This window comes from Buceros rhinoceros, unplaced genomic scaffold, assembly GCF_000710305.1.
Source record: "Buceros rhinoceros silvestris isolate BGI_N320 unplaced genomic scaffold, ASM71030v1 scaffold23519, whole genome shotgun sequence".
NCBI lineage: Eukaryota > Metazoa > Chordata > Aves > Bucerotiformes > Bucerotidae > Buceros > Buceros rhinoceros.
In genome coordinates, this window is record NW_010431247.1 from 1 (window position 1) to 10,147 (window position 10,147).

At 40.9% G+C, this 10,147-nt stretch overlaps 1 protein-coding gene across 1 annotated transcript; it reads left to right on the plus strand.

The window, feature by feature from the left end:
- Positions 1-1,155: 1,155 nt before the first annotated feature.
- On the plus strand, positions 1,156-6,665 carry TMEM242 (transmembrane protein 242; the record flags this gene model as incomplete). Its single annotated transcript, XM_010143371.1, has 2 exons — positions 1,156-1,269; positions 6,517-6,665. Coding segments are annotated over 2 exons (263 nt in total), but the record flags the coding sequence as incomplete, so codon positions are not given.
- Between the last annotated feature and the right edge of the window lie 3,482 nt (positions 6,666-10,147).

Consider the following 10,147-nt stretch of genomic DNA (forward strand, 5'->3'; position numbering starts at 1 on the left):
GAATCCCGGGGGAAGGCAGGCGGGCCACGGTCTGGGGGACGTACCTCCCCGCAGACACAAGGGAACGGTGTCGCTGTGAGCGTGCTGGTGTAGGGACACCGTTCCCCGTTGTCACACGCTTTGCCTACCGCTTGCAGTGGCCCTCCCAAGGAGACCATGCATCTAGCTCCTCCTCTTTGAGAAGTTAATTTAAGACCAATTATTTTTCCTGAGATCAGGGAATTGTTGGTTAGTAGACCTTGAAATGTAAAATGCAGTGTGCATGCAAAGTTCAGACAGCAGGTGAGGTCTCCCTGCTCCCAGGCAGAAGAGGTACTTTATAGATGCCATCTCCGTCACAGTAATAGGATAATTAGTTTTTAAGAAGTGAGATCTAACACAAGCATGTTCTGCTTCTTCCTTTCCATTCGGGCGAGTTTTTTAATTACCTAGGTAGTGTTATGAATGGGAAAACAGGCTGGGTATAAACAGTTGCAAAGGGAGAACTTGTAACTGCTGAGCACTCAGTCTTTGTAACAAGCCTCTTTCTTGAAAGTGGGCAGGTATGGCTCCATGTCCGTAGAAGGGATCAAGGGACCCCAAGTCATGTTGGAAACACTCTGAAAGAACTGAAAAGTAGGGGAGTGCTTTCTATCGCAGGAAAGCTTCCTGCTAGTGACCTTTTTTTTTTAACAGAGCATTATAAGATAAAATGAAGAAAGCTGAAGCACAGGTGTTGCTTATGGAATGGTCTTCAGAGGTAGTGGTGGGTTTTCATGTGGCTGCTTGAAATAAGTGATGCAGCAAAAGTAATCGCATCTTCCTTTTGGGGAAGGGCGAGGCTGGGCCATAGAACAAGGTGATTTTAGTAGTCTGGCTCTGGAGTGAGAGAGAAATTTCAAAGTACTGTGAAAAGGCATCCTGAGCTTTGAATGACTTTGTGTGTGGCCTGAAAATAGATACTCTTGCCTTTAACTTTCAAAATGCTCTACTTCACAATATTCTTTCTTGCTTTCTTGCCATGTTGAGTTAATGGAAATAATATAGACAACTGTGCCTTTCCCTTCAGCATGTGCTCACAGATATTAATTTTTCAGGTTTTATTTCCAAACTAGGTTTGGTTGGGTTTTTTTTTCCTTCCCTTAAGAAACAAAATCTTAATTTTTATTTCTTAAACTTGTCTTGGCAGGTGGAATTTTTCTAGGTACCGTTGCAACAGCTGGAATGATAGCAGGCTTTGGCACCACGCTTGCCATGACAAAAAAGAAGAACCCAGACTGGTTCAGTAAGGTTTGTTCCTTCTAAACTAGTTTCCAAGTGTGATATGCAGGAAATAAGAATGTATCAAATGCTTTATAGAAATGTTGATATATGTGGAGTTTGGCTGTACAAAGTTGATGGTAAGAGCTCTAGACTTAATTGAATTCAATAGGGATAGAATTAATTTTAAAAATAAATTCAGAGTTGGCACTGCTAAATACTTTAGTACTTGAGATTAGCTGAAATACATAAAGCTTACTGTGTTTGCTGGAATCATACTATTGCTCTACAGTAGCATTTAACTGATGGTCTCTTCCCGTTCTGTGATGTGAACACACTTCAGCCTGTGTCACCTTGGTAATCCAGTTCGCCATGCAGCCCCACAGTGCGAGGTAACTGCGGTAAGGAGGGGAATGAGGAGGTAGAAAGCCTATAAGCTGTGAAATATGTAAGTGGAATCAGTTAATCAAAATTTAAGCTCCACTCATTTCCCACTATGTAAGGGGACTGCTGAGAGTGACTAGTGGTTTGGTCCCATGAGATCTGATGGCCAAAAATAATCCAATCCACTTGATCAGGTCCCGCTTGATCATTCTGAATTAAAAAATGGCAAAGCAAAGCCAGCAATTATACCATGTTGGTCTGTCAGTCTGAAATACAGCATATTTAACTGAAGAACGCTTTTTTCCTCACTGATGCTCTGTTACTGCCAAAAATGTCCAAAAAAGGCCTTTAAAATTGATCACTCTCATCTCCACTGAGCCCTTAAAATACAACATATATTACAGATGTTTTTAGGGAGCCGAGAATTGATTGGTTGTGTTTATTTTAAAAAATGTTAATTCAGTAACAAATGCATATCAAGAGGGGAAAAAAAATCTCCCATTGCACTTTCTATCAGAGCCTTTTTATCTGATCACTCACAACCTCCTTTTGTAGTCAAAGAGCAGGAGATGCTTCCTTTGCCTTCCTGTTTTCCTCTGTAGGCTGCTGTGGCATAACTCATGGTGCCTTTTCAACAACAATAAACACAGGCTTGTTTTTTTGCAATAGTCAAAATAGAAAACTCCATGAGAAGTTAATTCACAAGCTATAGAAATGTATTACAGCAAGCAAGTTTTCTCTCTTTGTTTAAACTTTCTTTTTAAACTTCCTTTTTCCTGAGCATTGCATTTTTTCCAGCTTTTGTGTATTCTTGTCTGTCTGAGCTGTCCTGTTACCAGTGTGAAATTTATTGATGTTACATTGTCATCCAAGAGTATATATGCTGGAAATGGCGCCAAGTGATACGTACCATTTCGATTTTTGCTGAAAACCTCTATCTGCTACTATGCGTGCAAATGGGATACAGGAGTTTGCTATCAAAAACCTGTGATTGCTGGGCCCCTCGACTTAAATACTGCAAAGTGTAGAAAGATGCTTTTTTGTCAAGATACTTGTAGGTGAGCAGTTTCAAAAGAGGACGCTAGATCTTGAGAATGACTAAACTGTCTGTAGAGGCTCCTCTGTAGAGGAACCAACGAAATAAATACTTTTGCAGTAGCATTCTTACAGTTAGAGTTACTTACTGCAAGTAATTTTTAATATCACATCACGTATAACAACAGAAGTGTAGCTATGAATAACTACAGATGATTGCATCCTTCTTAGGTGTTCAATGCCTAAATATTATTTTTATCCATGTTAAGGTGAGGCCGTGGTTTGACAGGTAAGTTTGATGTTTGTTTAAGCAAACATCAGCCAACATTGCTGTTGAAAGGAGTAATTCTACCAGCCTTTAGCTTCTCGCAATTCATTCCGGCCTTGTAAAGGCACCACCACTTGTGGTATTGAGTTTGTGAGATGATACTGGTTAATTCTACAGGGTTGGTTTTTTTTTTTTTTTTTTTTAATCAGTACATGTTTTATTCTTCCTCTAGGAATCCAGAGGAATCCTCTCACAGCAACTCTCAGTGCCATTTTCTAATTTCATTGTTTTTTTTTTGTTCCTGCATTAGTTTTAGTCCAAATCAGTCTTCTGATTGCAGTGACTATGCTGGCACAAGCTCGAGGGAAGGTCTGAAGGAATGAGAGTTGATGCTCCGTGTTAGGAAGAAATGTGAGACCTGTTGTTTCAGCATCTTTGCTGTCTTGTGCCAGTTTTTGTGTCAGTGAAATGGCAGCATGCAAGTCAGGTAGAAACAGGAGGCAAACATAATGCAGCCCCGGAGAGATTTAAATAGTTTTGTGGGAGAAAAAAATAGCAAATCAGAGGGGAAGCGGTAGCATCACAGCATCGTAGCTTCATGATTGCATTCAGGGAGCAACAGTATGAGACCCTTGCCAGCGTTGCTGGCAAGAGGTAAAGCTGAAATTGTACCTACTGTACCTCTTCGATGGCAGGGGAGTAAAGTAAATGTAGGCATTTGTAGGACTGGTGCCCAAATTGACTCAAAACCGAGATTACATAATCCTGGTTGGTGATGAACCACTGCAGAGATCTTCAGTTAAGAAGTGATTGGCAGTGGTGTTAGATGCTCGGATGCAGCAGCCTCCTTGTAATAAATGTCCGGTTTTAGCAGGTGTTTAATTTTACAGTGGGTTAGGTCATACAAATCGGTGAACACGCTGAATACAATCAACCAAAACAGCTGGACACACCACTTATTCTAGGCACTGCTTCCTTTCAGACACACTGCTGTCCACAAGGGGATAGTTACAAGACTGAGTCCTGTGTCTGAAAAAAACAATGTAATTTTTCCTTTTCCAACTTCCTGCTTATATCCTCTAGAAAAAAAGAATGACATGTGAAGCATATATTTTGGTAACCAAATCAGCTTATTCTGCTATATATTTTCCTGTCCTGGTTTTCAGAAAGACTCAAGTATTGTTTAATAGGTTATTTTTTAAATTTAAGAGTTACTTTTTTAAAAAAATAGAAGCAGTAATGAAAACAATATGTACATAGAATAACAGACTTGTGAACAAAACTCAGTTCTTTTAAAAATAATCTCTTGTTAGTGACATCTTTTTCTCCCATGGTACAGTTGTCTTTTAAATTTTTTTGTGTTTCATTAATCAGCCTTCTTGATGTTCTGAAGCACATATCTGATAATCATATAACAAGCTGCGTGCTTTACAGAAATCCTTGTCTGTGTACGTAATATGCCGAGGAATTGGCCAGTGACTGAACATTGTTTGACTGCTGTCAGAAAAACCAGATCAATTGTTTCCATTTACCACTTTTTTTCTGGAGCAATCAGGCATAGCATTGGGATAGGGGTTTTTGCCAGCAGTTTTCATGGATAATGTCTCGTATTTAAAGCTTCTGTGTAAGGGATATTTTTGTCCATCATTTCCTGTCTTCCAAATGGGAGAAATTGTTGTATATGGTTAGACTATGGAAGCAGGAGAAATGTCAGAAGTAATCATCAGCGATTTAAATCTACTGGAAGCAGTCTCTACTGAAAGTTATGAAAGTTCACAAGCTGTGGTAAGGAAGTAGGACCTGGTGTAATACTGTGACTAGAGGTCTCTGTTCATGTCGGTGCACGTAAGTGTGTACCCACGTGCTTACAGAGCCTTGTTGTCTTAACAGCTTCTGCTTAGGGATATCCCAATCAGAACAAATAAGGATCAAGATACGTTTTGCTTGTGCCCTTTGCAATGCGTGTTTGTCCTTGTGTAACTGTGCCTACAGCTAAATCCTAAGAAAAAGTGTTAATGCTAACAGTTGTCTGAGGATCATTTTAATGTTTCAATAAATACAAAGCCAAGAGAAAAAAACCCAAACTACTAGTGCGGTTTTACTGACCAATTACTATAGTGATAGACACTACATATGTTTAATTATATCAAAGAAGAGAGTAAATTTAAAAAAAAAAATAATAAAAGTACCCCTGGAGTCTTTTAAAGCAAGAATACAAAAGAATTTTCCCCTGCTTTTTGTGATGAATAGAAAAGTGCACCTTTTTGGCATTTTTCACAGGAAAACTTTTTGATACTTCCACCAGTTAATTTCACTTTTCAGTATTTTAGATTATAAATGAAATAATCTTTATTGAATATATTTGTATGTTTGCACTCTCATTTATGTTTACCTCTGAGCAGTAGCTGCTTTTTTCCCCAAGACACCCTGCAAGTAAGTTGGACTAGTCAGTGGTGTAAGGACCATAGATGACAGTCTTTAACAGTTACCATCTGAAATCTGTGTTTCCGTGTGAAGAATTGAACAGTGATCCTTTGCGGGGAAAAGCCAAACCTTCTTGCTGACATGTACCACAAAGAGCAAGAGGAGCATGTCTGTCCTTCTGCGGTGGGCTGCACAAACTGAAGTGTCCTAAACCAAATACGTACAGTCAGGTGGGCGTTGTGAGGTGAGGATGGCTGGCTGGTGGTGGACGCGCGCTGTGAATTGATTGATGTCAGCCAGCACTGGCTTATGTCCTTGGAGGCTGCAATGTGCATTTTTGTGCTGCAACAGAGAAGGTTATCATAGTTTGGAACCCATCATGGTTGAGGCTCTGCTTCTTGGCCTGAGGTGGCCTTTCCAGATGACAGTGGTTTGTGTTTTCAGGCAGATTCTTATGCAGCACTATCTCTGCAAGTGGTTAAAACCACCTACTCTTGTTTCTGACAAAAATGAGATATATTAAGACTGCAGAGCATTTCCTATGTTGCCAAGTGGTGAACTCTGCGAGGGGATGGGTTCAGTGTGGTTGTTTTCTCTTTATGAAATTTTCCAGAGCTCCTTCAGAGTTGCAGCCCCTTGAAATTAGTGTCTCAGTCCCTGTTACACCCTCTCTGTGTCAGGCTGAAAGCCACTCAGGCTCCTCCAGTTTCCTAAACTGTTGTTTCAGGAGTCTTTATCTTCAGATAAAGACCTCTAGGTCAACGGTTGCCCCTCCTACCCATACCCCCCAAGAAAAAGTGCCCAAATCAATGACATACAGTGAAGTATTTTCTGATGTTACTGGCATTAAGGGCTTGTGACTGGTTTTGATTCAGTTTTGTATATTGACTGGTGGGATAACTGAATGTCGGATTCTTGTGCCCATGAAACAATTGACTTCAGCATTTCTGGAAATAAAAATCATCCCAGGTAGTCCTGGCAACCATGGAGGCAGCTCAACCACCCCCTTGGGTTTGCTGGCAACTGTAACAGTGTCTGTGGCCAAACTAGTATAGCTGGCAAGTCAGGCAAAATTCGAGATCACTGAGTTAACTCTTTTTAGTCCTTTTTATTTTTTTCCCTAATTATTGTTCACTTTGTCTTGATAACTTTATTTTTGGTTCTAGGGCATTACTGCCACAGCTGCATTACCAGAGAGTGGTTCGTCACTGGCCTTACGAGCCCTGGGATGGGGCTCACTCTGCGCGTGGTGCGGAGTGGGATTGCTCAGTTTTGCCATCTGGAAGGCGCTGGGTGTGCACAGTGTGAGTAGCGAGTATGATTCCCTCAACTACTGTATTTTTCCTTGGGTGGTGGATCTTGGGGTGGTATCTCTATACTACTTCAGCCTAGGAGTTACACCTTTATTCACCACATGTAGAGTGACTGGCCAGTGTGTTCCTACATCTGCAAAAAACATGAGATGTTGTGGGAGGAGACAGTTCTGGGGGAGAAATAGTTTTTTCCTGGTTATTTTTATTTGCACACGTATCAGATTCTTCACAAAAGAGCCAGTGTTCTAGTTTAGATACTAAAATAGTAGTTGTAAACTTTTTATATCCTTTGCTTATTGAATTAAAGTGTGAATCCTATCTTCAGAGCAATTTGTTTATTTGTCCAAGTTCCATTTTTTGCATCAGGACACTGGGGACATCAGAAAAACTGAGAGGAAACCAGCTTGTTTTCTGGTGTGTTTCTGGAAGGGGCAAGGGGGCAGGAGATTGTGTTTTATGTTCAATAGAATGATGGTCCATGACATGCCACATCAAGGCAGAGAAACTCGAGAAGCATCTGTATGTCCTGAGAGGCTAAGGCTATCTTTAGTAAATTGCTTATGTTCCAGTGTTTCACAGTGTTGAGCATGAATGCTAAAGTTCATGTGAGCATTTTTGTTTGCTCCTAGTAATGAGCTGTGACTTAAGATTCCCCTGCAGCTGTGAGTTTGGCAGAACTGTCTGCATCCTCTTAGGGACTAGGAATGAATAGACTTCCTTTACCTTCCATGGCCAATTATTTATATATTCAGCAACGCATCTCTTAAAACTAAAAGGAAGAAGATACTACTTGATCCAGTACTGTTCTCATTAATATCTTTACTCAGTTCTCACTTCTTGTCTACTCTGCTGATATATCCCGTAGGTCACATTTGGGTCCCAAAATACAGCACTACACAATCCCTTATTCCTTAGTTTCCAATGTCAGTTCTCAATAGCAGCCATTAAAGGAAGGCCAAAATGTGTGGCAGGACATAGGCGGCAGCTGCCACACATACAGTTTAAGCTCAGGTTGCCTTGTGAGGCTGTAGTGGAATGGCAGAAAAAGGGGAGGAAGAGCGGGATTACCCGCTTATGCTCTGCATGCGGCACTAAAACAGTCCACTCAGTTTACTGTCAGTTATATCATCAGCCAAAAGGATTAATTTCACACTATGCTGCCGATTCTTATTTCCATTCCGTCGGAGTACTTCTGGTGCTGCCGGAGGACAGCAGAATGTGACCCTAGTCTGCAATTTATGTTAACTGGTCCTTAGCAGGCTTAGACCCACGGCTGCCTGTTTTCCCTGTGAGGGTGCTTTCCTTGAGACTGCTAGACAGGCAGCATCTGCATAAGCTTGAGATGGTCAAGCGCCAGGACGCGTCCAAGTCTGATGGGGTTTCTGGTTACCCGACAGCAGTGGCTCTTGTGTCAGAAGCATACAGCGTGCTGCAGGGCCTCTTAGAGACTCATCAAGCATTCCTAGTCAGAAAGCTGCACCTTATTATATTGTGTTGGGTTAGTGTTGAAAGGAGGTGACAGAAACTGTTATATGAGGCTCTTGCAAATGCCCATTGGTACTGGTTTCTGTTGTGGAGGGCTTATGTTTCCCCGTAGTGCATGGTGAGAACTGCAGGCACTGAAGGAAGCAGATTTCTGCCAAAAGACTGTGTCTGCACGTAATTTTTAACAGCACTCTCTCTGCTCTCCACATATTTATTGCATTCACTGTAGACTTTTAAATTCCCACCACAGAAAGGAAACATGTACGATCGTGCTACTTGTTATCGCAGAATCAAAAATAAACTATTTGAGAATTTCCCCTCATGCATTTATCTTCCCTGTTTTACTATGTATCTCTTAAAATCAAATACATGTATGTTTAAAATTCTTGGAGGTACAAAAGCAGGTATGTTAAAAATGAAATATTCTAACCAAAGAGAAGAGGTTCATTAGCATTAAAAATGTATTTCTAGAATAAGGCATCTTTGATTATTTTATTGTTGTTAATAATTTTTGCATTTAGCTTCTTTAACGTAACTCTCAGAAGCAAACACTGACTGCTTGAAGACAAAATCACTTTCCTAAACAGTTGAGATTAAATAAGGGTTATAAGCTGGTTGGTCCATTCTTAGCTTGGGACTCTTAAACATATGCTTATTTTAAGAAGGGCCTGTTTGTTTATTTTCCTAATTTATTTTTTTAATATAAAATATTTATTTATATTTCAGGGAAACATTGTGATACTTTTGAAAATTCTTAATTGCTAGCATGTAAGCAGAGGTAATAGATTAACGATCAGTCAGTTAAAATACTGTTTTTTTAAAACCAAATATTGTAGGCATCTGTTGTGTCTAATAATTATTAGATAGCCACAAAAATAAATTTCATTTTATTTGTGGGAAAGTATTTACTGAAGTTATTGCTGAGCGAAGTAAAGTTTCTTTCTACATAAACTGTTCAGACCATGGAAGACACTGTAGATTTTACACTAAGCTCAACATTTTAATTTTAGTTAAACACTTTAAAAAGAGGCTCTTACAGATTTACCCGAATAACAATGTCTTGACTCTTCAGCGCAGTTGGGTGCTGCGAGTTCAGCTGCTCTGCAGTACAGGCAGGTCCCCAGTACCTGCAGAAGTTCAAGTTACTATTTCAAACTTAGCACCAAGTATGAAGATTTGAAAGCTATGAACTCAAGGCAGACTTCAGCCTCTGAAAGCATGAGAGGAGATTTGACTCATTCCAATGCCAGAAATCTGTGTGAACTTAATAACTCAATCTTTGGCAGCTGGACAACGAGGAGGAGGTTCTGCCCAGCCTCCCCTCACCTTACTGCCTTTAACAGTAAGCAGCTGTCTTTGGGATCTGCTAACAAGCATTCTGGCCCTGCTGGCAGCAGCTTCATTCAAGTACTGCTGGTAATACTGGTGACATTACCAACAGCTAATGTAGTCTCTCGATATTGTTTCTCTTCATACTAAAATCCTGATTGTAAGCGCTGCAGATGGTTCATTCAGCAAACAAGAAAGCTGCTTCTGTCACACGTGGGAGTACATTAACTCAAATTCACTGCCAGCTCTGTCCCTGTCACTCTCTTGGTGGGATCTTAGTGAATAAAGAACTGGCCTTCACTTGCAGAGTTTGGAGGGGAGTTCCATGACAAGTACGACTGAGTTCTAAGCGTTCTTTAATGCTTCATGTCCTCTCCAGGAGTAAAATACAAGTCACAGTGGAAAATCAGGTGTAATGGATTGGCAAGAATCACACGACAAGCAGTAAGGGAGGTAGGAGATCTGGAAGCGTACCTGGCTTGGCCAGGAAGCTCCCGAGCACCCCCACTCCTGGCCACCAGCCCGTGCACAGCAGAGCGTGGGCTGGCTGTGCAGGAGGGGGAGAGCAAAGCTCGTGGGTGAGTCTGGAGAAATGCAGCGAAAGATGCGCTCAGAGGTCTTTGTGCTTTGCCCTCTGCTCCCGTTAGCCATGCCCTGGCTAGCAGCGTGC